Source organism: Gadus macrocephalus, chromosome 17, assembly GCF_031168955.1.
Source record: "Gadus macrocephalus chromosome 17, ASM3116895v1".
In the NCBI taxonomy this organism is placed as follows: Eukaryota; Metazoa; Chordata; class Actinopteri; order Gadiformes; family Gadidae; genus Gadus; species Gadus macrocephalus.
Genome location: NC_082398.1, coordinates 8,045,271 through 8,072,377, shown reverse-complemented (window position 1 = coordinate 8,072,377; position 27,107 = coordinate 8,045,271). Strand labels below are relative to the sequence as shown.

Sequence of the window (27,107 nt, the reverse complement as noted above, 5' to 3'; positions counted from 1 at the left end):
CAGCGACCCTCCCTGCCAACAATTCGGTTGGCCCCGCCCCTCTTGGCTGTCCTCATCAAACATTTAGTCCACTTAAGAGAGGAGGAGGAAGAGGAGGAGGGTAATAATTACGTTATTATTTATTCAACACGGTTTAAACGTTCAGTAATAATAAGCAAGTGAATACGGCTATAAGGTAGCTCAGAGCGTTCCTCTGTTTCTGCTTCACCGCGCACCTGCTGATGGAGCTCGGGCCTGAGAGAGAGAGAGAGAGAGAGAGAGAGAGAGAGAGAGAGAGAGAGAGAGAGAGAGAGAGAGAGAGAGAGAGAGAGAGAGAGAGAGAGAGAGAGAGAGAGAGAGAGAGAGAGAGAGAGAGAGAGAGAGAGAGAGAAAGGGGCGGGCCGAGGGAGTGATCGACGGAGGGAGAGACGTATGGTATGAACGAGTAGAGAGGGGGGCTACCGGGTCGACTTGTCTAGCGCTCTCTCCTCCTCCATCTCCTCAGCCTACTCCCCCTGCTGCTACTCCTCCTTCTCCTCCTCCTCTCTCTTGCGGCAGCGGCCATGCTGTCTCGTGGATGATTGACGTTGCGTCCAGCGGAACCGGCGGCTCGTGCAGTTGAAGCACTTTGCGGGGGGCAGTTAGGCCCGAGACGAGCGCATTCCGCCCATCAACACACCGGGACATCTCCGCATCCCTCGTGCGGTGGTTAAGAAGACGACGCACAACCGCTCTGTCTCGTGCCGAAACGGAGTACCGGGAGGAAGGAAGCCTCCCTAGCAACGGACCCGTGCAAAGGCGTTATTGGTCAGTGTGTGTGTGTGTGTGTGTGTGTGTGTGTGTGTGTGTGTGTGTGTGTGTGTGTGTGTGTGTGTGTGTGTGTGTCTGTGTGTGTGTGTGCGTGTGTGTGTCTGTGTGCGTGTGTGCGTGTGTGTGCGTGTGTGCATCTGAGCGGATAGACTGTTGTGTCTGCTGATGAATATTCGTCTCGTTTAGCAGACATAAATCGATTATTATTTTGAGGGAACCGGATGCAATAGGCTAACATTCTCATTATTATAGTATCATTACAATGAAGAGATTGGGTTCCGTTCATCTCGCGTATAAAGCCTTCTCCCCCCCCTCACAGCACCGGAGACCGGTGTTGGTGGTAGACCGGAGAGCGATGGAGCCGCAGCGGGCATGCGCATCACCGTGCTAAAGACGCCGGTGGAGGGCGTGACGAACCGGCACGAGAGAGACGAGCAGCGGGGCGCGAGACGAAGAAGTAACCGCAGACATTGATCGGGATTTGACAGGAGCCGACCGGGTCTCGAGCCGCGGACGGGAGAGAGAGAGAACATCTGGTGAGAGCTTTCGGAACATGTGGAGAGACGCGCTCCCTGGAAGAGGAAAGTAGCGACGCTTCTCGCACGCAGACCCCATCGTCATGTCGCTGAACGGTAAGAGCCTCGAGCTGGAGCACTTTGACGAGCGGGACAAGGTGCGACGGGGCCGCTCCACGCGCACCAAGAGAGATGAGTCGTCCGGCCCGGGGTCTCGAGGCAGCAGCCTGGTCCCGAGCCCCGCGCACAGCGCCAACTGCAGCTACTACCGAACGCGCACCCTGCAGGCGCTCACGTCGGAGAAACGGGCCAAGAAGGTCCGCTTCTACCGGAACGGGGACCGATACTTCAAGGGTCTCGTTTACGCTGTCTCCAGCGACCGCTTCCGTTCATATGACGCGCTGCTCATGGAGCTCACGCGCTCCCTGGCGGACAACCTGCACCTCCCGCAGGGCGTGCGTACCATCTACACCGCGGACGGAAGTAAGAAGATAACGAGCATGGACGAGCTGATTGAAGGTATACAAAGATACACAGTCACAGTCACAGTCGCACGCACACGCACACGCACACACACACACACACACACACACACACACACACACACACACACACACTCACTCACTCGCACACTGCACAAGTGGTAATGGTATGTTAATGGGGTTCTAATGGACAGCAGGAAGTGATATCATGTTAACTGGACTTTACATGTTACTTTTCCCCTCCTCCACTCCCCTCCACTCTCCTCCTCGTCCCTCCTCTCCTCTCTCTTCTCTTCTCCTCCCCTCCCTCCTCCTTCCTCCTCTCCCCACCTCATCTCTTCTCTCATATATCCATCCTCCCCCTCTCTCATCTCCCCTCCTCTCTCCTCTCCTCCCCTTCTTTTCCTCCCCTCTCTCCTCTTGTCTTCATCCCTTGGCTCCTTATCTCCTCGTTCCTCCTTTCTCCTCTGTCGTGATCTCCTCCCCTCCTCTCTCCTCTCCTCCTCTCTTCTCCTCCTCTCTTCTCTCTCATGATCTCCTCCCTCCTCCCCTCCCATCTCCTTTTTCTCCCTCTCTCCCTCTCTCCCTCTCCCCTCTCTCCCCTCCCTCCTTGTCTCCTCCCCTCAGGAGAGTGCTACGTGTGTGCGTCCAACGAGACCTACAAGAAGGTCGACTACACCAAGATCTCCACCCTCAGCTGGAAGCCCGGCGCCGCCTCCGCCGCCGCCGCCGCCGCCAACAACAACCCCGGCGCCGCCGCTGGCGTGGCGGCCAGCGCTCCGGGGTCCGCGCGGTCGGCGGGGGGGGTCTCGGTCTCCCCGGCGCCGCCCAGGGAGAGAGGGGAGAGAGGGGAGAGAGGGGAGAGAGGGGAGAGAGGGGAGAGCCGGGAGAGCAAAGACTTTATCAAGCCCAAGCTGGTGACCGTCATTCGCAGCGGGGTGAAGCCCCGCAAGGCGGTCCGTATCCTGCTCAACAAGAAGACGGCGCACTCCTTCCAGCAGGTCCTGGCTGACATCACCCAGGCCATCAAACTGGACTCTGGAGCGGTGAAGAGGCTCTACACACTGGATGGGAAACAGGTTACACACGACCACTACTACTTATACCAGGACTAGTCTTACCACACATCACCCAGGCCATCAGGGTCTGGGGCGGTGAAGAGACTGTGTACACTGGATGGGAAACAGGTTATACACTAATTATACTAGGACTAGTAATGCCACACAACTTCCTGGCTATCAAACTAGACTCTGGAGCAGTGAAGATCCTCTATACCCTGGATGGGAAACAGGTAATACACTACTGATACTAGTACTAATACTAATAATTCTAATACTACGACTACTAATACTGATACTACTATAGTAGCAGAATGTAAGGAGTCATTCTTTGCACATATACGCATCAACACCATATTTGTATGTGTGTGTGTGTGTGTGTGTGTGTGTGTGTGTGTGTGTGTGTGTGTGTGTGTGTGTGTGTGTGTGTATATGTGTGTTTGTGGTCTTTGTCCTTTCAGTCTAGTCTCTCAGCAGTGGGAGACCCTAACACACACACACACACACACACACACACACACACACACACACACACACACACACACACACACACACACACACACACACACACACACACACACACACACACACACACACACACAATACAGAGGGAATTGGGCATTTGAGTTGGCATGACAACAAATCCTTTCTCCAGCCCCCCCCCCCCCTCCCTCACACTCACACACACAGTGTCTCTTTTTCCCCCTGCTTTTTCTTTTCCTTCCGTCTCTTTCTTCCCACCCCCCCCCCCTCCCTTGCTCTCGGTCTCTCTATCTCAAAACTCTCCCTCCCTCCCTCCTTCCCTCCCTCCCCTCCCTCCCTCCCTCCCTCCCTCCCTCCCTCCCTCTTCAAATCACATTACGTCTCATCGGATTGTGATGGCAGATATAGAACAGACCTCCAGAAAACTTAATGCCAGCGTCTGATGTTCAGCTCTCCTGTGTGTGTGTGTGGATGTGGGTGTGTCTGTGTGTCTATTTCTTCTCCCTCGCAACTATACATCATTAACATTCTAAACCTCTCTCTATCTTTCTCTCTGCGTTTCGACTTTAACATGGAGTTTTTACACAGCGTGTGTGTGTGTGTGTGTGTGTGTGTGTGTGTGTGTGTGTGTGTGTGTGTGTGTGTGTGTGTGTGTGTGTGTGTGTGTGTGTGTGTTTGTGTGTGGGTCTATGTGAAGTCTCAACATGTAAATGTATTTTACGCATACACACACACAGACAAAAAGAAACACACACGCACACACAAGCATGCGCGCACACACACACACACACACACACACACACACACACACACACACACACACACACACACACACACACACACACACACACACACACACACACACACACACACACACACACACAGTTTTCTTTCTCAAATGGTGGCAAGCCCAGTAGCAGAGTCTAGGAGAGCCAGTAGATCCCAGTAGAACCAGTAAAGACAGCAGAGCTCAGTAAAGCCCATTAAAGCCCAGTATGGCCTTCGAGCCCAGTAGAGGATGCCACTACGTATGCCACATTTTATATCTAGAAACTCTCCTCTAGCTGACCAGGCTGTCTCTCACTGTGACTTGATTTCTCTCTTTAATCTCTCTCTCTCTCTCTCTCTCTCTCTCTCTCTCTCTCTCTCTCTCTCTCTCTCTCTCTCTCTCTCTCTCTCTCTCTCTCTCTCACCTCTCTCTCACCTCTCTCTGTCTTTGTCTATGTCTCTCTCTAACCTCTCTCTCTTTGTCTGTCTCACTCTAACCTCTCTCTCTTTGTCTATGTCTCTCTCTAACCTCTCTCTCTTTGTCTATGCCTCTCTCTCTAACCTCTCTTTAACCTCTCTCTGTCACTCAGTATCTCTCTCACTTCTCTCTCTGTGTCACTATCTATAACCTCTCTCTCTTGGTGTCTGGCTGTGTCTCTGTTTCTCTATCAAACCTCTCTCTGTTTCTCAATCTTTCTCTCACACACATCTTTTCAGTGTCTCTGCCTCTCTCTAACCTATCTCTCTGTGTCTCTATGCCTCTCTATCAAACCTCTCTCTCTGTGTCTCTCTGTCTCTCTCTAACCTTTGTTCTTAAGTCTCTCTCTAACCTCTCTCTCTTTGTCTATGTCTCTCTATCAAACCTCTCTCTCTGTGTCTCTATGTCTCTCTCTAATCTTTGTTCTTAAGTCTCTCTCTCTAACCTCTCTCTCTTTGTCTATGTCTCTCTATCAAACCTCTCTCTCTGTGTCTCTATGTCTCTCTCTCTAACCCACCATTCTACTATGTGTCTCTCCTTGTAGGTGACGTGTCTGCAGGATTTCTTCGGGGAGGACGATGTGTTCATGGCGTGCGGACCCGAGAAGTTCCGCTACGCTCAGGACGACTTCGTTCTCACGCACGGCGGCAAACCGGCCCCCTTCGTCAGTGGTGAGTCACACCAACCAATTAAACAATTAACTGATTCACGGACGGACTTGCTGACTGACCTTCTCTCATAAAATTAAATTAAATCAAATGAAATTAAACAATCATCAATTCAATAAAAGATAAATGTAGGGGCATGGAAAATAAATATTTAACTGAATTTATATTACCAAAGCTGGTTAAACACATTAAGCCAGCATTGGTATAAAACTAAAACCAAGGAAATATAACAAATAGCTGTCTTTCTCTCCCCCTTTTTCTCTCTCTCGACAGATTCGAAGACCAAGGTGTCTAAACCACCGGTCCCTCAGAAGACTACAGCTCCCAGAAGCCTCAGCGGCACCTCCTCAAAGACTCCGCCTAGGACCCCACCCAGGACCAAGTCCCCTGGCCCAGGTAACACAACACACAACACACACACACACACACACACACACACACACACACACACACACACACACACACACACACACACACACACACCTCAAAGTAACTAATCAACTTCTCCCCTCTCTGTGTAGCCACTGAGTTGTCAGGATCCCAGTTGACCGGGAGGTCATCCAGGACTAGCCCCTCCCCCACCAGCCCACGACCTAACCTGAAGGTAAACAGGCAACAACTACAACTAGCTCCAGAAAGTCAACCAGACCACAGGAAGGGACAGACAACCAATTACAACCAATTGTCCCAATTGATTCCACACAAGGACAGTCTCTCTCTCTGTGTCCCTCTCTCTCTCCAGATTGCCCCTTACTCCTCCTCTTCCGATGTCAACGGTGCGGCCATTAAAGCGGGCGCCACCAGCCCAGAAGGTACACACTTCTCTGTGTGTTTAGACTGTGTCCAAGTGGTTGTGTGAGTGTGCTCGAGTGGTTGTGCGTACGGGGTCGAAATTCGAAAAATAAGAAGATTTATGCCTCTATGCATTTCTTTCTTCTTTCCTCTCGTCCCCTCCTCTGATCTCTGCAATCCTGTCTCTTCTCCTCCTCTCTCCTCCTTCCCTCTACTCTCTCTCTAACCATTCCTCCTCATTTGGTCCCTCTCCTCTCCTCTCCAATCTCCTCCTCCCCTCTCTCCTCTCCCTTATCACTCCTCCTTATGTTCTCTCCTCTCCTCCTTCCCTCTCCCCTCTCTCCTCTCTCTCTCCTCTCTAGTGAACGGTAACCGGAGTCTGGCGTCCTCCATCATTGGAGAGAAGTACTGTGTGGGGAAGGTGATCGGGGACGGGAACTTTGCTGTGGTCAAGGAGTGTGTGGAGAGGTAAACAGAAGCACACCAACGGTAACCATAGACGGTAACCATAGACGGATCCATAGACGGACGGACGGACGGACGGACGGACGGACGGATGAATTTATAGATATATAGTTAGATTAGTGACATGGTTGATGATGTCAGGCATGTTGTGGTTTGATTGACAGGTCCACAGGCCAGGAGTATGCCCTGAAGATCATAGACAAAGCTCGCTGCAGTGGAAAGGTACAGCGCCTCTGGGTTTACACTAATATGTCCCACTACTATCCACTGCAGTGCCTCACCTACTTGACACTATATCACACCACCAGACACTACTCCTTCTCCTAAACATTATTCTTTGTGTGCCTCTGTTTGGGTGCAACGTGTGTGTCTGCGTATGTGTGTGTGTGTGTTCATGTGTGTGTGTGTTCATGTGTGCGTGTGTGTGTTCATGTGTGTGTGGATGTGTGCGTTGTGTGTGTGTTCATGTGTGTGTTTGTATGTGTGTGTGCGTGCGGTGTGTGTGTGTGGGTATGTGTGCGTGCGTGCGGTGTGTGTGTGTGTGTGTGTGTGTGTGTATGTGTGTGCGTGCAACGTGTATGTGTGTGTGTGTGTGTGTGCGTGTGTGTGTGTTAAGGAGCACCTGATAGAGAATGAGGTGGCGGTCCTGAGGAGAGTCAGACACCCCAGCATCATCCAGCTGATGGAGGTGGACGACACCCCCACCCACCTCTACCTTGTGATGGAGTTGGTCAAGGTACCGTCCTCCATCCCCCCCTCAGCCTCTCTCCTCCTCTTTCCCCTTCTCTCTCCATCTCTCCTCCTCTTCCTCCTCCTCTTCCCTCTCCTCTTCCTCCTCCTCTCTCCTTCTCTCCTTCCTGTCATATTCATTATCATTCTTCCTCCTCCTCTGCTCTTTATTTTTCTCTCTTCCTCCTCTCCTCTTCCTCTCCCTCTCCTCTCCCTTGGATGAGATTAGAGGTCTTTCTAAGGGTGAGAGTGATTATCACACCGTCTGTCTCTCCTCTCTATTCAATTCAACTCAAAAGAGCTTTATTGTCCTGGAAAATAAACATTACATTTCTCTCTCTCTCTCTTCCCCCTCTCTCTTCTCTCCCCCCTCTGCCCCCCCTCCCACTTTCTCTCTCTCCCTCTCCCTCCCCCCTCGATCTCTCTCTCTCTAACCCCCTCCCTCTCCCTCCCTCTCTCACCCAGGGGGGAGACCTGTTTGATGCGATCACCTCCTCCACTAAGTACTCAGAGAGGGACTCCAGTGCCATGGTGTACAACCTGTCAGGAGCCGTGCAGTACCTGCACCACCTCAACATCGTGCACCGGGACATCAAGCCTGAGAACCTGCTGGTACTCACACACACCTAGTTAGACACACACACACACACACACACACACACACACACACACACACATACATAGTTATACACACACACACACACACACTGACACACAGACACATACATAGTTATACAAACACACACACACACACACACTGACACACACACACACACACACACACACACACACACACACACACACACACATACATAGTTATACACACACACACACACACACACACACACACACACACACACACACACACACACACACACACACAGTTCGGCTGCTGCCGGTGTGCCTTCGGCACTAAACTGAGGTGACTAAGTGTGTGTGTGTTCTATGTGTGTACCTTCAGGTTTGTGAGTACCCAGACGGGACCAAGTCTCTGAAGCTGGGGGACTTTGGTCTAGCCACGGTGGTGGAGGGCCCCCTCTTCACCGTGTGTGGGACCCCCACGTACGTGGCCCCCGAGATCATCGCAGAGACGGGGTAAGGGACCCCGCTATAATGTACAGCTACAACAGACCAAAGCGCTCAACACTGGTTCTCCTGACCGTGATGTGCTCTGTGTGTGTGCTCTGTGTGTGTGTGTGTGTGTGTGTGTGTGTGTGTGTGTGTGTGTGTGTGTGTGTGTGTGTGTGTGTGTGTGTGTGTGTGTGTGTGTGTGTGTGTGTATCATGCCGGAATGGTTTAACAGCTCTATTGATGTGATATGTAACATCCCGAATACCCCTGATGTTGTGTATTTAAACAGAGACAGAAGGGAAGTGCTCTTACTTGAGATAGGCTGTGTATTTGATCTGTACATGGAAATTGCTTTCAATGATAAAATCGTTAAATACCAGCAGAAATACTAAGGGACCTAGGCTACCAATGCAAGCTAATAGTGTATGTTTTTGGAAGCTTAGGGCATGTCCACAACTGTGTCTTCAGTGGGTTAAGGCTGGCTGGGCTCTCCAGCAGAAAATCGAAACAATTAGCAAAGTTCTGCTCCATATCAGCAGTGATAGGCAGTCTGGCAGTGTGGCGCAGGAGATGTTTTTTGTACCCTTGAACAAAGACCTATCTTATCTCTGAAATAGTTGAATCCTGTCTCTTGTAATGTGATTGGTGGATTCAAATAAAGAATTAAATGTGTGTGTGTGTGTGTGTGTGTGTGTGTGTGTAGCTATGGTCTCAAGGTGGACATCTGGGCAGAAGGAGTGATCACCTACATCCTTCTCTGTGGCTTCCCGCCCTTCCGAAGGTCAGCACCATGGCAACCCCTCATCCTCCTCATCCTCATTACTCAACACAGCACATGCTGAACCAGCCGATGACTCACTCTATTCTATTATCAATCATATACTGTCTATATACAGGTCTATTTACTGTCTATAAACAGTCTATAAACCGTCTACATACAGGTCTATACTGTCACATACTCTTAGAAACTGTCTACGAACGGTCTTTACACTCCTCTCCCCCTCTCCTCCCCCCCAGCGAGAGTAACATCCAGGAGGAGTTATTTGATCAGATTCTCAAGGGAAAGTTGGAGTATCCTTCTCCAGACTGGGACAACATCAGCCTTCCAGCCAAGGTACTCTCTCTCTCTTTCCCTTTCTCTCAAGTTCTCTCTCTCTCTCTCTCTCTCGCTCTCTCTGTCAGTTGGTTACGGTAGAATATTCTTTCTGACACAACTGCTCTCTGTCTCAACCTGCCCAGACGTCTCTCCCTCTTTACCCCATGCTCTATCTCTTTCTCTTTCCCTTTACCATGACAGGAATATTACAGGAAAGGGTTGCCAATTTAAAAGATACATAACGTAGGATATAATGTAAAATAATCTCTCTCTCTCTCTCTCTCTCTCTCTCTCTCTCTCTCTCTCTCTCTCTCTCTCTCTCTCTCTCTCTCTCTCTCTCTGGTCACATGACCTGGTTCTAGATGCTGATTAGTCAAATGCTGCAGGTGAACGTGGACGCTCGATACACTGCTGAGGAGGTGCTGTCCCACCCATGGGTGACAGTGAGTTCACACACGCACGCACGCACGCACACACACACACACCATTGTGTATAAACAATACATAGATGAAAACGTTATGTGTATATGTGTCTCTGTATGTATATGTGTGTGTATGTGTGTGTGTGTGTCTGTCTCTGTGTGTGATTCTTCAGGATGAAGAGTCTTCAGACAGTAAGCCTTGGATGTGTGTGTGTGTGTGTGTGTGTGTGTGTGTGTTTGTTTCTTCAGACAGTAACCCTGGGTGTGTGTGTGTGTGTGTGTGTGTGTGTGTGTGTGTGTGTGTGTGTGTGTGTGTGTGTGTCTTCAGAAAGTAACCCTCGGATGTGTGTGATTCTGTGTTTCTTCAGCCATTAACCCTGCGATGTGTGTGTGTGTGTGTGTGTGTGTGTGTGTGTGTGTGTGTGTGTGTGTTTTCAGGATGAAGGGCCTTCAGACAGTAACGCCGAGGTCAGCTCAGAGAAGGACCAGGACGAAGCAGCTCCAGAAGCATCGCAAGAACCTCCACAACCTTCTGACCTGGACAACCAAAACGTCCTAGACACGCCCCCCAACACACAAGAACCTTGCCCCGACACACCTACACCATAAGACACGCCCCCTGGCCCACCTACACTCTAGGACATGGCAACAACAAGACATGCCTCCTAACACGTCCCCTCCACACCGGAAACAGCACAATAAGCAACACAATAAGACAAGCCCTGTAACACACTTACGCACCAAGACACGTACCCTAACACAACTACACACTAACGCAGGACCCCTAACGCACGTACACACTAAGACACACACCCTAACCCACTACACAATAAGACAGGACCCCTAACACACCTGCAGTATACTAGTCCAGATCACAACTCCTTTCAAACCTGCACTAGTCCTGTCTATACATTACGTTAGTCCCTACTATTCCCACATGATACTGGTCCAGGACCAAACCATTTCCAAGACGGACCAATTTGACTGCCCTAAACCCGTGGCTGGTGCTTGGTCTGACTGAGCAGCAGCCTCAGTGTGGACCCAGGAGCAGAGGATGTTTCACTGTGACGACAACCACATCCACAATGTCTCTCTGCCGGGGTCGCCATGTCGGGGCCAAGTGCTGCTTAGGGCTGCTTGTCCACAAAGACTTTTCACGGGATCGACCTTCTCATCAGCCACTGGGAAATGCAACCCTCCACACCACAAGGGGGCAGTCTGGTCTCGAGCTGCTCCTAGAACCGTCCACGTTCCTCTGTAGATTCTACATGAAACATGCTGATGGATGTAGCCATCGCGTGGGAATAATGTACATAGTGTTGTGTCTGTCTGTGGCTGTCTGTTTTAACATGGGAAAACCCATAGACATCAAAAAAATATTTCGACCCCGACACATGACATGTTAGCTTCCTAGTAAATCCTTGAATACCTTGAAAAAAAAAAGAACAATAGTAGTAAAAGGAACAATAGATCAATTTCATATATCGGTGTCCCTCCCCATGTCATGTGAGCCGGGGTCATTTACCTTTTCAAAGGACATGCTCTTAGCAGCATTAAAACACTGAAAGAAAACATTCTACACTGAAACGTACGTACAGTAAAAAAAAAACGAGATTTCATGTTCTTGTAGGATTTCCTTTTGCAACAAATGAACCGTTGAGCGTGAAAGAGTGAGAGGCATGATGAGGGATGGATCTTCGTTTTCGTATTGTGTAATAGGAACAATTGTGTTGATCTGACCTAACCATGACCTGACCTATGACCTTATCATGGCCTTGTTTGACCTTTGACCCAGGCCGCTGAGGAGAAGGAGGGTTGCTCTATGCAGTGCCTATTCTGTCCTCACTGAACACTGTACCTCACATCAAAGCACCTGTTTCCTGCTCTTCCTACACCCCAGTGTTGGGGTGCGCTACCAGCGAACGCCGCTAGCGTACTCGCCTGTAGCCTAGCGACAGCCTGTGAACTCCTCTCTCCATCAGTGGCTTGACCCTTGGCCCTTGACTTTTTATGCCTGCTATGAACTTACTGGTCGTCAAGTCTTGAGTTGTTGCTTTCTACCAAACCGAGAAGAGCCTTCCGTTAGTCCTCGTCGTGCCACAACCACTCCCCGGTCCAATACGCCGACGAGTCTGCGCTTACTGCGGTCGGAAGGTGCTCCCCAAGCACCACCACACCTCTACTGCTGCCGTCCGTCTGCACCACCGTCCTCCGGTCTACCGCACTGCCCAAGGACAACCCCTCTGTCCACGAGAGGAACACCACAGACACTACGCTATAGGACGTCGTACCGGCTCATGGTCTGAGGACAGCTAGTTAGTGGAAGTGCCTGCTCTGTAATCCGACCTGCTCCCGACTCCGGAGCCTCTCCCCGGGAGGTTTGAATGTTGAAATGGGTCAGAACCGAAGCGTCTGAGGGGGTGGTCACTGGCTTTATGTGTGTCTTCTTCATCCAAATCAGTGTGTTGTGAGATGTTATGTTAGAGAGAGAGCTCTCCCATCACACCTCATGTTAGGAGTTAAGTACGTTTAGGAGAACGAGTATTTCACCAAACCTGGATGGAGCCTGGAGATCTTTGTAGACCATACGGACTCTGTTTGCTATCTATGTCATTCCATGGGTTTAAAAAAGATGGTGAATCTGACTTTAAAACCAATCTGCTTTTCTAGCTGTGTTGATAAGGAAATAACACGGTAAATCTGGTTTTAAAACCACTGGTATTCAGCTTGTGTCAACACGCAACAGTCAATGTTGTTTTAGGTCAAAGGTCAGCATTGAACTGCAGCACTCGAGCAGGTCTCAAGACTGAATGAGTTATATTTCAGTATTTGGTTTTGAGGACATTGTACCTTCGAACATGTTTTTTTAATTAGCCAGGAGAGTGTATTGTATAGAATTGGTTCACCACACATTTGTTGGTGACGGTAGACCTGTATGGGAGGTATTCATGTTGGTCTCTCTGTCCCATCAGTGTTTAGAGGGTCAGTCCAGGTTTGGTTCATACCGTTTTAAAGACATGTTTAATGATGAAGAACATAAATGTGATAGATATGTGTAATAAATTGAACAGGATGTTGGCTGGAACAGGGTGTGGCAATTCACAGCAGAAAAAAAACAAATCATTCAGTGGAATCAACAAAAAATGATGACAGCTGTGAAACTGAAAATAAAAATGCCGTAACATCTTAATCTCAGTCATCTATGATCCTTTCAACTTCCATGTCAACATGGGATATATAATTACATTATATTTTAAATATATGCTGAAAACAAGCAATTTTTTTAACTATATTTTGTGGTTTATGAGCTCAACATTAAATACATTTGATTTAAGCCACTGAAAAACAACAATCTACCAAATTTCATGTTGAAAGTAATTTAATTTGGATTAAAAAGTTGGAATGTCTGGTTACATTTGAACACCTTAAAGTATTTCTTCCATACAGTTAATAGCTACAGCCACTCCTGGAGAAGTATACTTAAACATGTAGGAAGCCCATCAAACAGTGAATAAAATACCTCAATGAAAACATTTACATCTCCCAGCATGCTAGGGGATTGTACATAGTGTTAGATATCAGAAACACCACATGACCACAGCCTCCTAGTCCTTCCTACACCAGTCTCTGACCAGCGCCTCCTAGCCCATACAGTCTTTGACCACAGCCTCCTAGTCGTGCTACACCATACAGTCTCTGACCAGAGCCTCCTAGCCCATACAGTCTTTGACCAGATTCTCCTAGTCCTTGCTACACCATACAGTACTTGGCACTTCTCCATAGAAGACTATCCAGCTAATATCTCACCTCCCCCCTCATCTCCGTCATGACCTGCTGAAGCGCCGCTTAACAGCTGATCTTCAGTCTAGTTTGACCCCCGACCTTTAGCTCAGTCCAGACCAGCGACATGGGGGGGGAAGCCCCGCCCCCTACCCCCGGCATACTGTGCCCATGGTAACGTGGAGGGCACAGTACAACGGGGGGGGGTGGAGTGTGACACATGAAGTAGTAAAACAACTCAACAAAAGGGAGGCAGCAGCGTCGTTCTGGCGACAGTCGTAGTGTTTGTCTCTTGGCGTCGGCGAGGCCACGTTGTGCGTTCTACTGTAGTCGAGGAGACGTTACACATACTTCCTGGTGTGGTCGCCCATCGCCAAAGGCAACACAGAGGATGCTTCGGCAGAACAGTGTCTCTAAATCAGAGGCTGGACAGCGAAATGGTTATGAACACTAAGGCAGCAGGATGCAAGAAGGAGGAAAAGGATACAAACTAGTGAATAACACAGGTCGCCCGGCTTCGCATTGTGCTACGGACCGCTGGACACTTCGCCTCCACTCCCCCCCAGATCGTCCAGTTGAGGGCCAACAAGGGGGCCACTTCCCCCACGCACTCGTACAACCGCGTCTCACAGAAGGGAAACGTAGTTTTTAGGGACCATCCCGCGCCGTCCACCCACGACTCCCACGATCCACAGGGCGTCTAAAGACTCCACGTCGCTGAGGACGTCCCCGATCTACAGAGAGAGGTGAGCTCACGTTATCCATGAGGATCGACATTGTGCGTCTATCTGCAAGATCACGCGCGCGCGCGCACGCACGCACGCACACACACACACACACACACACACACACACACACACACACACACACACACACACACACACACACACACACACACACACACACACACACACACACACACACACACACACACACACACACACACACACACACACACACACACCTGACCTTCAGAGTGAGTTCATCTTGGCTCTCTGCTGTGAAGTCAAACAGAGCCTTGGCCACTCCGCTGCCGGGTGGGGGCTGGTCTTGGTTCGGCTGACCTACAAACCGGGAGAGACATCAGTTCCATCAGCGGCACCAAAATGAAATCTACCTATCTATGTATATCTATATATCTGCATACATATATATGTACACACACTACCAGTATTGGGCTAAGTCTACCTACATACACTACCAGTACAGGGCCGAGTCTATCTATATATAGCCTACCAGTATAGGGTTAGGTCTACCTTTACATACACCTCCGGTATAGGGCTCGGTGAAGGCCACAGGGTAGAGCCCCTCCCTGTCCTCCACTCTCCCTCTCCTCCAGTCTGAGTCGATGTGCTGCAGGACTCTGATCAGCGCCCCCTGCTGGAACGACAGGTCGTCCACCGTCTGACCAGGGAAGTTAAACACCGCCCGGGCCCATTCCTCCTGCTTCTCCCGCTGCTTCTCCTGGAGCACACCGGTCCCCATCAATGGAACATAATGTCCATTCAGTGTGAATGTTTAGCAGCTATATACCAGGAACCACATCAATATAACATAGAATGTACTTAACGTGAATGTTTAGCCCTACACCAGAATCCACATTAATATAACATAGCATCCATTCAGGGTGAATGTTTAGCCACACACCAAGACCTGCATCAATATAACATAGTTTATATTCTATGTGAACGTTGAGCAACACACATCAATATAACATCATATCTATTCAATGTGAATGTTTAGCTACACACCAGGACACACATCAACAGTTCCATGATATATATTCTATGTGAATGTTTAGTTACACACACCAACATAAAATAGCATACATTCAATATGAATGTTTCGCTACACAGACCAATACAACATAGTACATATGTCAAGTAGCTACACAACATAGTATCCATTCAATGTAAACGTTTAGCTACACACACCAATACAACATAGTACATATGTTAAGTAGCTACACACCGTGACGACTGGGGATTCAGAGGACGTTGGTTCTGTAAAAGACAAAGATGAGAAGGTCACTTTATAAATAACTGAATATAACAATATAATAAACATACTGTAACAATTAATGAAATGACTGAACTGTGAATAGATGCATGTTTATCTGTGCGTGTGATGTACTGAAGCATTACCAGTATTCTCCAGTAAAGAGACATCCGTTGTCAGAGAAATGGCTTCTGTGGTTGCCTTGGGCGACGGCGATGGGAGGGGCTCCAGGACCTGGGTGAAGTTGAGGGGGAAGATGCCGGTTCGCCCATGGATCTGGCCCCGCCCCCACTCCTGACCAATCAGCTCTGAGAGAGCGATGACATCACCCTGGGAGAAGGTCAGCTCATCCTCCTCCTGTCCATCGTAGTCACACCTGGCTACACACCTGGGACCACTGGAGAGACAGAGAGAGAGACAGTCAGCACACCTGGGACCACTAGAGAGACAGACAGTCAGCACACCTGGGACTACTAGAGAGACAGTCAGCACACCTGGGACCAGTAGAGAGACACAGAGAGAGGGAGAGACAGTCAGCACACCTGGGACCACTAGAGAGACAGTCAGCACACCTGGGACCACTAGAGAGACAGTCAGCACACCTGGGACCACTAGAGAGACAGTCAGCACACCTGGGACCAGTAGAGAGACACAGAGAGAGGGAGAGACAGTCAGCACACCTGGGACCACTAGAGAGACAGTCAGCACACCTGGGACCACTAGAGAGACAGGGAGAGAGAGACAGTCAGCACACCTGGGACCACTAGAGAGACACAGTCAGCACACCTGGGACCACTAGAGAGGCAGTCAGCTAGAGCTGTAGCGATGCGTCGATGACGTCGACGCGTCAACTTCAAAAATTCGTCGGCGTCAAATTTCTCCGTCGACGATTTTCGACGGAGAAATGGACGAAAGTCACAATAAAGGAAAATGTCCGCGCACGAAATCATCAAAGGTATGGAAATACTTCAAGTTAAGTCCTAAACGGAAAAGTGTTGTGATTTGCACTCTTTGCCAAATGGAGTTGGCATATCACAAGAGCACGACAACAATGTTGGAGCATCTCAAACGAGAAAGTATCTCGTGCGCATGAGAAAGTATCTCGTGCGCACGAGAAAGTATCTCATGAGCATGGGGAAACATCGTGCGCATATCACTGGCTGTGTGTGTGTGTGTGTGTGTGTGTGTGTGTGTGTGTGTGTGTGTGTGTGTGTGTGTGTGTGTGTGTGTGTGTGTGTGTGTGTGTGTGTGTGTGTGTGTGTGTCGTCAGCGAGTAGGTGGACGAGCGAGGAGAGCGAGCGATAGCGTGCGTGTCAGTCTAGTGAAGTCATGAACGAGTCCGGTTGTGTGTAAGAATAAAATACCCAGCCTGTCAAGAATCGGTGGCCGCTTCATTCCATCATATTCCGACCTATAAGCAGACTCACTGTCGGTCAAAGTGAAGGGTCATGCCCCCGAGAGCGCATCGGACCTGGAGGGAACGTATTACCTGTGCTCCTCGGTCTGGGAGCCGACAGCAGGAAAGATGTAACTAACCATCTCGTAGTTGGAGGCGGAGCGCAAGAGAGTATGCGCACACATTTTTTTCATGTCCCTTTACGGGTTCCGTATTAAATAAAGTATATTATTAAGATTTTTTTTGTATTTATTTGAGATACATTATGGTTTTTATTAATCGAGCAACACAAAAAAAAAAAAAAACGTCCAATTGGTCATTAGATTAGTCGACTAATCGATAAAATAATCGCCCGATTAATCGTTTGATAAATAATCGTTTACCCCCAGCCTTACAGTCAGCACACCTGGGACCACTAGAGAGACAGGGAGAGAGAGACAGTCAGCACACCTGGGACCACTAGAGAGACAGAGAGAGAGACAGTCAGCACACCTGGAACCACTAGAGACAGAGAGAGAGACAGTCAGCACACCTGGGACCACTAGAGAGACAGGGAGAGAGAGACAGTCAGCACACCTGGGACCACTAGAGAGACAGAGAGAGAGACAGTCAGCACACCTGGAACCACTAGAGACAGAGAGAGAGACAGTCAGCACACCTGGGACCCCTAGAGAGACAGTCAGCACACCTGGGACAACTAGAGACAGAGAGAGAGAGACAGTCAGCACACCTGGGACCACTAGAGAGACAGGGAGAGAGAGACAGTCAGCACACCTGGGACCACTAGAGAGACAGAGAGAGAGACAGTCAGCACACCTGGAACCACTAGAGACAGAGAGAGAGACAGTCAGCACACCTGGGACCACTAGAGAGACAGTCAGCACACCTGGGACCACTAGAGAGACAGAGAGAGAGACAGTCAGCACACCTGGAACCACTAGAGACAGAGAGAGAGACAGTCAGCACACCTGGGACCCCTAGAGAGACAGTCAGCACACCTGGGACAACTAGAGACAGAGAGAGAGAGACAGTCAGCACACCTGGGACCACTAGAGAGACAGAGAGAGAGAGAGAGAGACAGTCAGCACACCTGGGACCACTAGAGAGACACAGAGAGAGAGACAGTCAGCACACCTGGGACCATTAGAGACAGTCAGCACACCTGGGACCACAAGTGAGACGCACAGAGAGACAGTCAGCACACCTGGGACCACTAGAGAGACACAGAGAGAGAGACAGTCAGCACACCTGGGACCACTAGAGAGAGACACAGAGAGAGAGACAGTCAGCACACCTGGGACCATTAGAGAGAGACAGTCATCACACCTGGGACCAAGGGAGAGACAGTAATCACACCTGGGTCCACTAGAGAGACAAACAGAGAGACAGTCATTACACCTGGGACCATTAGAGAGAGACACACTGACATTAATCACACATGGCAAAGCACTGGGGACACCTAGAGTCCCATAGAGAGTGACAACCAGGCTATGCGCCTGGGTACACTAGAGACACAAATAGAAAGACAGTAGCAACATCTGGCGACACACCCTGGAGCACTAGTGACACACATAGAGACAGCAATCACACCTGGAAACGCACCTGGGACCATTAGAGACACTGACATAGAGAGACTCCACCCCACACACACACACACACACACACACACACACACACACACATACATAGAGAGACACATAGAGACACAGATACATACATAGAAAAGACACACAAACACATACAGCAACAAACATATACCGTGTGCGTGAGTGTGACGTGTGTGTTACCTGATAGGTGGCGATACTTCTGGATCCTTCCGTTTCGAGGGCTGAACCATGAAACTGGACTGGAGGAACAGAGACACAGTACTAGTATTATTATCTTTAATCTATTCACGTGTTTGTATGATATTATTATTGTCTTTATTATATTCATGTTTTTTTATTTATTTCTTCGGATGCCGGAGGAGGCCAAATCACCTGAATGTCTGAGATGCCAAACTCCTCAGAGACTACTTTTGAATGGCTGTCCGGACCAGGGAGTACCTCCTGCTGGATGTCCAGGAGACATGTTGATTGGTCAACAGACTGTTCCGTGATCAGCTGAGGTATGGGAGGAGTGGAGCCGTGGTTGTCAAGGACAATCAGGACTTCTTGTTTCTGCTGCAGAAAGCGATTAACAGGAAATGTTTGTTCAGAACTTTCCATTATCTGCGTGTGTGTGAGAGTGTGTGAGTGAGTGAGTGAGTGAGTGAGTGAGTGAGTGAGTGAGTGAGTGAGTGAGTGAGTGAGTGAGTGAGTGAGTGATTGTGTGTATGTGCGTGCATGCACATGGGTGCGTGCGTGTACCATGTAGCTGACATAGAGCGGGTGTCCAGGTTTCGGTCTAGGTGGAAGGGGCGGTCCTTTCTTCAAGGCCTTCTGCCCCTGCTTGTGATTGGCTGGGACAGAGGAAGGGGCGGGGCTCTCCTGGAGGGAAGACGGCTGCTGTATGGCAGACGACGCTGACGGGGCCGGCTTAGTTCGGGACGGAGGCGTCTGATTGGCTACTGATGAGGATGTGGGGTTGACGGTTGGAGGGGGCGGTCGGCCAGGAACCGTTTTGATTGGTGGAGGGCGAAGGGGGAGGGCTTTCACCCCTGAAGGCCTTGGGAGGGGGGAGACACAATATGTATTGATCATCACACACTTATAAGTGTATAAGTAATATCTTTGTACAAAAAAACGATTGAGTGAGTAGTAGTGTGTGAGTGTGTGTGGGAGTGAATACCTTGGGGGGGGGCCGGAGCTGATCCTCCTCTGTGTTGGGGCCTGGGGGGCAGCGGGCAGCGTGGGCGGTTTGACGCCCAGTGCAGGAGGGGTAGGAGACACAGTGGGCTTCAAGCCCAGAGATGGAGCTAGACACACACACACACACACACACACACACACACACACACACACACACACACACACACACACACACACCTTTGTTTGTTACCAAACAACACACACACTGCCTCTTGATGTGTGTGCACCATAAACCAAACCACATGGCTGTTGTTTCTACCACAGCTGAGTCAGCAGACTCCACCCTCTTGGCCCTCACACACACACGCAACAAAACACTTCTTTGTACTAGCCCACACACCCAGACCAACACATAAGCGGATAGTGCACAGGCACGCATGTACACAGACATCCATTGGAACAATTATAGGAGAGAAAATATAATGAGAATGCTGCATTATGTCTACTCCAGTGAGAGACAGACAGGGAGACAGACAGGCAGCAGACAGTCAGACAGACAGGCAGGGCAGTCTGGTGTCTCACCGCTGGCTCTCCTTGATGACATGGACGTCAGGCTGGAGGGTTTGCCTGGGACGGCGGGACGATCACTTCCTGTCTTCACTGTAACAGGAAGTGGAAGTAATTGGCATCAATATCCTATTAGCATTGACCAGCCAGAAGGGGAGCACATTGCTCACACATTATTACACACACACACACACACACACACACACACACACACACACACACACACACACACACACTCTAAATTACCGGTGTCTGTGGTGGTGGTGCTGTCGCCTGTGGTGGGTGTGCTGCTGGTCTTCCCAGGGGCTTGTGCCTCTCTCTCAGTGCGGGTCCCAGGCAGGCTGGGGGGTCTCGGGGGGGCTGTGGTCCCCAGGCTGGCCCGAGGGGCAGGGCGGGGCCTGGGGGAGGGTTTGGGGGCGGGGCTCCCGGAGGGAGAGGGCTTCTCCGGGACGGGTGTGGGGGAGACTCCGTCCTCCCAGAATTCCTTGCACTGAGGTTTGGGTTTGGGTGCGATGGCGGGAGGGGCTGGCTTGGCCGGTTGCCCCTGGAGACGGGGGCGTGGCTCTGGCCGCGTCGGGGCGGCTGTACACCCCGCGGGTCCAACGTCTCCATGACAACTGTCAGACAGTGGCGGCTGCTCCTGCTGGAAGGCATCGATCCTGGCCTTCAGTTTAGCCATGTCCCCCTCTTCCTCCTCTACCTCCTCCTCCTCGCTCTCTGATTGGCTGGGCCCGCTGTCGCCCCTGCGGTCTTCAGGGAAACCCCAGTCGTCTGCGCTGAAGGCCTCCAGCAGCTCCTGCAGGTACTTCCCCTGGCTCACTTCCTGGTCGGCGGCGTCGCCCCCCCGTCCGAGGGCCGCGAGCGTGGCCGGACCGTCGGCGCGCAGCTTCACCAGCGTCTGGACCTGGACGTCGGCGCCGACAGGCCCCTCGATCAGTCTAGAACGGGGCCGGGGCCGGGGGCGCTCCACCGGGGCGCGGGGGGAGGGGTTCGAGGGAGGGGGAGGAGCCACCACAGAGAGAGGCTCCCACCGGTCGGTCTGAGCGCAGGACGCAGAGGTCACGAGGGAACGGGGGCGTGTCCGACCATGGGTCCGCGCTGGTCTCAGGGGGGACTGGCCGGCATCGGTGCTGATGAGGTCATCAACGTGAGACAGCGGTCGGGGCGGAGTGGGGAACGCCGGACGGGGGGGTCTGGACGGCCTTCGGAGTACTATCGACACACACACACACGCACACGCACGCACACACACACACACACACACACACGACTTTACAGGGACAACACTGGTAAAGTTATTCAGACAGACAGTCAGTCAGACAGACGGGTTCCCTCACCTGCAGCACATTGCGGGTCAGGGGGGGCCGGACCCAGGTCGGTCTGGGTGGCGCTGGTTACCGTGGAGAGAGACCTCAGGCAGGAAGAGGAGGAGGGGGGAGGTAGGGAGGAGGCGGGGGGAGGGAGGAGGACTTGTTCCTGGGACTTCTCTCTGATGACTTCCTCGTAGGAGGGAGGAGGCTTGGGAATAGACATTAACATTACTACTAGTAATTAAAACTACTAATCAATAATTACTACAAATGAACTAACACCATCCGGCTGAACTGCCTTTTGTTGAGTTAACGGAGGTTGACAATCAAGGTGCCAGGATGTGGCTGTCGACGCGCTGTAAGAGACCAATCATCAGTGACATGAACTCCACTGCGAGAGTAGAGCTAACCTGTGAGAGATACTACGTCTCTCCCCAAGCAGACACTCTCTGGGCGTGGTGGGCGCTTTGTGAGCTTACTGCCGGGTACAACAGACGCCGGGGCCACCTTTGTTTGGTTTCTCCAGAGTATCTGCCTGTACGACTCTCTGGTTGTTGAATCTGACACAAGGACTTGTATCCTGCGAGTAGCAGTAAATATCTGTACGCATTCAATCATTAAATTTGCTTGTGAGCATGTTGAGCATGGTCTGGACAGCATGATGATTATCATAAATATCACCATCATTTTATTACTACTATGAGGATTATCAATAATTATCCTTTCACCATTATTATTATTTCTACTATGATGATTATCATAAATATTACTTTCACCATTATTATCACTACTATGATGATTATAAATCTAACAATCACTATTATCATTAGTATTACTATGATTATTATCAGAAATATAAAAATCATTAGAAAAGATTAGGGCTGGGCAACGATTAAATGTTTTAATCACAATTAATCGCATTGTATTGGGGAGTTAACTTGCGATTAATCACACTTTTAAAATGATATGTTAAATCCACTCCAATTGAAGTTAAATGAGATTATCAAATGGAATGACACATTATCTACATATCAAATGTATTTAATAAGCAAAAACTAGACAAAGTGATCTTGAGGGAGTTTTATTGACTCACTCAGTGTGGGTTGATATGAAACTTACGGAACACCACAGATTTGGGAATTGTAAACAGGCTCAGTTAATTAGTATATTTGTAAACCAACAGTTACTACAAGTGTAGCTAAATTCAAATAAGTATCGCCACAGATATGGGAATCGTAATCAGGCAGTCACTAGCTGCAATTGTAATTGAATGTTAAGTCAATTGGATTAAAAACAAAATGATTTCCAATATGAATGTTGACATTCAGTGGGCCAAACCTTTAAAAACAAAAAAGAGAACGTGTGTTAATACGTCAATGCGTCAATTTGTATTAATCGCGTTAAAATAAGATTGCTTTAACGCGCAATTAACACGTTAACTTGCCCAGCCCTTGAAAAAATACATCTGGAATGATGCGTGTCAATCTATCAGACAGACAACAGACAGACGGAGACAGGGTGGCAGACAGACAGACAGACCTTGATGGTGGGGGGGATGGTGGGGGTCCAGATCTGACTGGCGGGAGGAGGGGGGGGTGGGAATCCCCCAGATGCCCCTGGGAACCAGGAAGTGGAGGACAGCGGCTCCGCTGATAGGATGGTGATCTCCGGTCGCCTAGCAACACATCACATCGGATTAACCTTGACAACAGCCCACAGATTTTTAGCTCAGATTTAGCTAGAAACCAGTGAAAATGTTGTTCCATCAATAATTACAGAGTTACTGTATTTATATTTAAACAATCTATTACATTTTATTTGATAACCATATGAATTAATGCAGAAATATAGACTCATACATTGATTCGACAAAGACTTATTCAGGGGTGAAAGAAGGAACCCGATTGGTCAAGAGAAGGTCTTACCTTCTGTCTCTCTCTCTGTCTTGTACTCGCTCTCTCTCTCGCTCTCTGGGTCCCTCACTGACAGATGTAGACCTTGTGGTAGCTAGCAGACAGACAGACAGACAGACAGACAGACAGACAGACAGACAGACAGACAGACAGACAGGTCAGGCGGGAAAACAACAGACAGGCATATACAGTTATATATTTAATGCGCTGTGTTCCTAAAATGAAACATCTTCTATCAAAACTTTGGAGGAAGTTTCAATATCAGTAAATAAAGTTTCAGTAATATCCCAAATATTGGATTATCACAGAGTTTTACCCTTCATATGTTGTGCACTGACCATCAAACCATCCTTGATTGGGATGATGACTAGTAGTGTCGTTTCTCTGTGAGGCTGTGTGAGTGACTTTCTGGGGGACCAATCCAGTGCGTGCAGTTAAACAAAGCAATTCATGAGGTTCCACTTCTATCCCTCCCCTTTTACATGCTGAATCTCTATGGGAAAGTTACCAAGGTCCTCTGCAAAACATGACGTAAAGCCTTGGGTTATAAAAAGGTGTCTGGTCTGTGATGTAAGGGATGGGACACAGAGCAGAAGAACACTACTCACTACGCTTCAGTACAGCTCTGATGGACGAGAGAGGCCCCTGGCTGTAGAGAGAGAGAGAGAGAGTGAGAGAGCGTGACATCAGAAACAAGAGAAGTCACATTTAACCTCCATCTCGCCCTCTCCCAAGGAAATTGAAGAGGGAGAAAATGGAGATGATTCATTTAGTTGTTCCAGATTACGTTCACCCCCGCTGCCAAAGGAAAAGTAATAACTACTACATGACAATGCAGCACATGTTTATCACACATTAATCCTTCTTCTTCCTTTTCTAAACGTTCTGTCTTTTCTTTGACGCGGATCGGCTTCAAGGAGAACATAAAACCACCACCTCCTCCTCCTCCACCACCACCATTACACAAGCAATGACCTCACACACACAACAGACCCTCTCCAGCCGTGAAGTCAAAGGCCTACAGGGACTAACTACTGCTCTACTACTACACTACAAACAAATGGATATACACACCACACAATAAGAGACAGAAACACTCGATGCAAACATCCACATCAGTAAAGGTTGCCCCACTTTGAACTCTTAACCATCCACGTTTCCTAAAAGGCAGGAAAAATGGTCACATTTTCCAAGACCGAATGTCCATAGGGGTCCGGGGTCAGAGCAAAGAAAGAGCAGGAAGCAAAGTCTTACCTGTGACGATGTTCTGGCTTACGTCTGTTAGGGCGATCTAGAGGGAGGGAGAGAAATAAAGAAAAAAGGAAAGAGAGAAAGACACACAGACAGGCATACACAAGTTAAAACATGAACAAAAAAGTTGTGTTTGTCTAACTTTTCCAGAGGTTTGTTTCCTACCTCTCGTATGAGCTAAAAGCTAAAAGCACAGCAACAAGCAGAAACTCCCAAACTCCACAAGACCACAGCAACGTGTCGTCCGCCTCTCCCTAGAGCCCCTCTCTGCTCCCTGATCTCCTGATTGGTCGTGTTTCTGTCTCTCTCTCTCTCTCTCTCTCTTTCTGCCTGTCCGGGATTAAAACAACATGACTGCATCCCTCTCCCAGAGTCTCCCACGCTGGCAGTGCTGCGATTGGTGGGAGGAATAAGGAAGTCAGGCTCTGATTTGCTGTGCTGGAGTTGTGCTGAAGTCATCATGCATTTCATCAATTCCATATGCGTTCACAGCTGTTTCACTGTTAGAGCGGCGTTCAAAACACACCGTTCTATCATTAACATTCCACATTGTTTGAGTTATACTGGCCGCTGGCCAGAACAGCAACAGTCTTCTACTGGTGGAAACTTGGAGCTGTCAAGTACAAGAAGAGTCTCATTCTGGTGGACACTTGGAGCTTACCAGTACAACCACAGTCTGCTACTGGTTGTACTGGTAGTTGCCCAGGACAACCACCCTCTGCTATGCTACTAGTGCCTTCCTCCATGTACCATGTTTGTCTGCATTTTTTTTTTTTTTAAAGTTGGACACACCTTTATGCGTGTGATGACGTGTTCACGCCATAATTTATGGTTTTAGAGTCACCTGCACAGGCAGGTGCACTCGCTGGAGTGAAGCCCCCAAACAAACACGAAGAGGTCGGGACCGAGGAAGTTCAACGTTACCAACCAAACACTACATCACAATACTATATTACTCCACTCTGTCTAGTTTGACGGACTTTCAGGAAAACACGAAGGAGACCGATTCAACACTAGTAGCCTACCGGAATGTGTCAGCTTACCTCCACCGGCGCCTGGCCTCGGTTGTCGGCGAACCACTGGTTCTTCCGACGTCTCCAGTCCACCCTCCTCTTCCTCGTCTGTCCGCGCTTCGGCCATCTCTCCTTTCCTTCTACTGTCTATCTTCTGTCTCTCCCCGCTCTCTCCGGAGGAAAATGGAGCTGGTTCAAAACAACACCAGCAACATTTCTCCTCCTCCTCGGTTCTATCTCCCAACAACTAGCACAACTTCTTAGAAACTCCGACAAACTCCACTAAGACCAACTCGCCGATTTCCCGAACGTTCGTGTTTCGTTGATGGTGTTTTCACACTAAAAACACACAACACTGCCGAAGGACGCGGTCGGCGGAGGAGACACTGGACTGGTTCTCCGCTTCCCGGAGGGTAGCACCGCTGCTGCCCGAGTCGGTGACGTCACTAGGGAGGAACAAAAAAGCATGAGAGATTCTGATCAAAGTTCAAGTTCCACGGTAATACGTTAAGACTGACCCCCAGAGCAGCCTAGGTCAGTCATTTTCCATCTGTGGTACGGTTTGCGAGAGTAGTGGAGGTGGTACGTTTGTTTCAATAATATATATCATTGAAACAATATATTTTAAATATTGTTAGGTAAATAAAGCATTATAGCTTGTTGTTATGAGAAGAATGGTGTGGCTTGGTTTCTTCCATTATATATTTTCCATTGTTATTTTGTGTCCATTATTTATATACCATTATGCATTAATCAGACTGATACAGACAGTTTTTATATACCAGTGGCAGTGTTACTGCGGTCAAGTGAGCCGCCATTCGTTCATCCGCGGTTAAGCCAGCCGTCACACAAAATCTTCGTGCGCCTTTACTCTAAACAGCCTTTGGGTGGTATCTCGCAACGTTTTCAAAATAAAACCCTTCACCTACGTGTGTAGATATATAGAACACTAGCTGGCGGCGTCTAGAATGTCCGCACTTGCGGACATCTTGCCAGTCAGCTGCTCACTTCAAATTGCTGACATAATGCAATTTGCAAAGGCGAGAATATGCATGTGTACGTTTTTCAAATGACATTTTCTCTAAATCTATACAGTAAAATCACATGGTTCTTTGTGTACAAGTAGTCAGTACAACAGTTAGTATGGTCATATCAGTCAGTGACATTTTCTCAAAATCTATACAGTAAAATAACATGGTTCCTTGTGTACAAGTAGTCAGCACACGGGTTAATATGGTCATATCAGTCAGTGCCTGAACTTATGTGAAATTCGGTCTAGCCCACTTGCTGACATAATGCAATTTTGCAAAGGCGAGAATATGCATGTGTACGTT

At 49.2% G+C, this 27,107-nt stretch overlaps 2 protein-coding genes across 5 annotated transcripts; one reads left to right on the top strand and one right to left on the bottom strand.

Annotated features, from left to right (window-relative positions):
* Positions 1-263: 263 nt before the first annotated feature.
* Positions 264-13,006, top strand: LOC132475419 (serine/threonine-protein kinase DCLK2-like). The gene is made up of 16 exons (XM_060076551.1): positions 264-786; positions 1,109-1,823; positions 2,414-2,865; positions 5,118-5,244; positions 5,515-5,637; positions 5,763-5,845; positions 5,984-6,053; positions 6,396-6,501; positions 6,663-6,720; positions 7,115-7,234; positions 7,693-7,839; positions 8,189-8,322; positions 9,002-9,079; positions 9,316-9,412; positions 9,757-9,837; positions 10,255-13,006. The coding sequence occupies exons 2-16, from the start codon at positions 1,409-1,411 to the stop codon at positions 10,423-10,425; spliced, it is 2,262 nt and encodes a 753-aa protein (XP_059932534.1). The 5' UTR covers positions 264-786; positions 1,109-1,408; the 3' UTR covers positions 10,426-13,006.
* Positions 13,007-13,177: 171 nt separating this feature from the next.
* On the bottom strand, positions 13,178-26,213 carry LOC132475418 (SH3 domain-containing protein 19-like). 4 transcript variants are annotated; one of them, XM_060076547.1, is made up of 17 exons: positions 25,804-26,213; positions 24,764-24,800; positions 24,118-24,158; positions 23,522-23,603; positions 23,136-23,271; positions 21,624-21,804; positions 20,533-21,498; positions 20,302-20,379; positions 19,760-19,886; positions 19,339-19,636; positions 18,970-19,152; positions 18,778-18,836; positions 15,741-15,991; positions 15,568-15,599; positions 14,853-15,060; positions 14,566-14,660; positions 13,178-14,330 (listed from the first exon to the last, which is right to left on the bottom strand). In XM_060076547.1, exons 1-17 carry the CDS (start codon positions 25,898-25,900, stop codon positions 14,223-14,225), a joined length of 2,979 nt encoding a protein of 992 aa, XP_059932530.1. In that variant the 5' UTR covers positions 25,901-26,213; the 3' UTR covers positions 13,178-14,222. The 4 variants fall into 4 exon arrangements, with proteins under 4 accessions (XP_059932530.1, XP_059932532.1, XP_059932531.1 ...); XM_060076549.1 differs by having other exon boundaries at positions 14,865-15,060; XM_060076548.1 differs by having other exon boundaries at positions 14,853-15,051.
* Between the last annotated feature and the right edge of the window lie 894 nt (positions 26,214-27,107).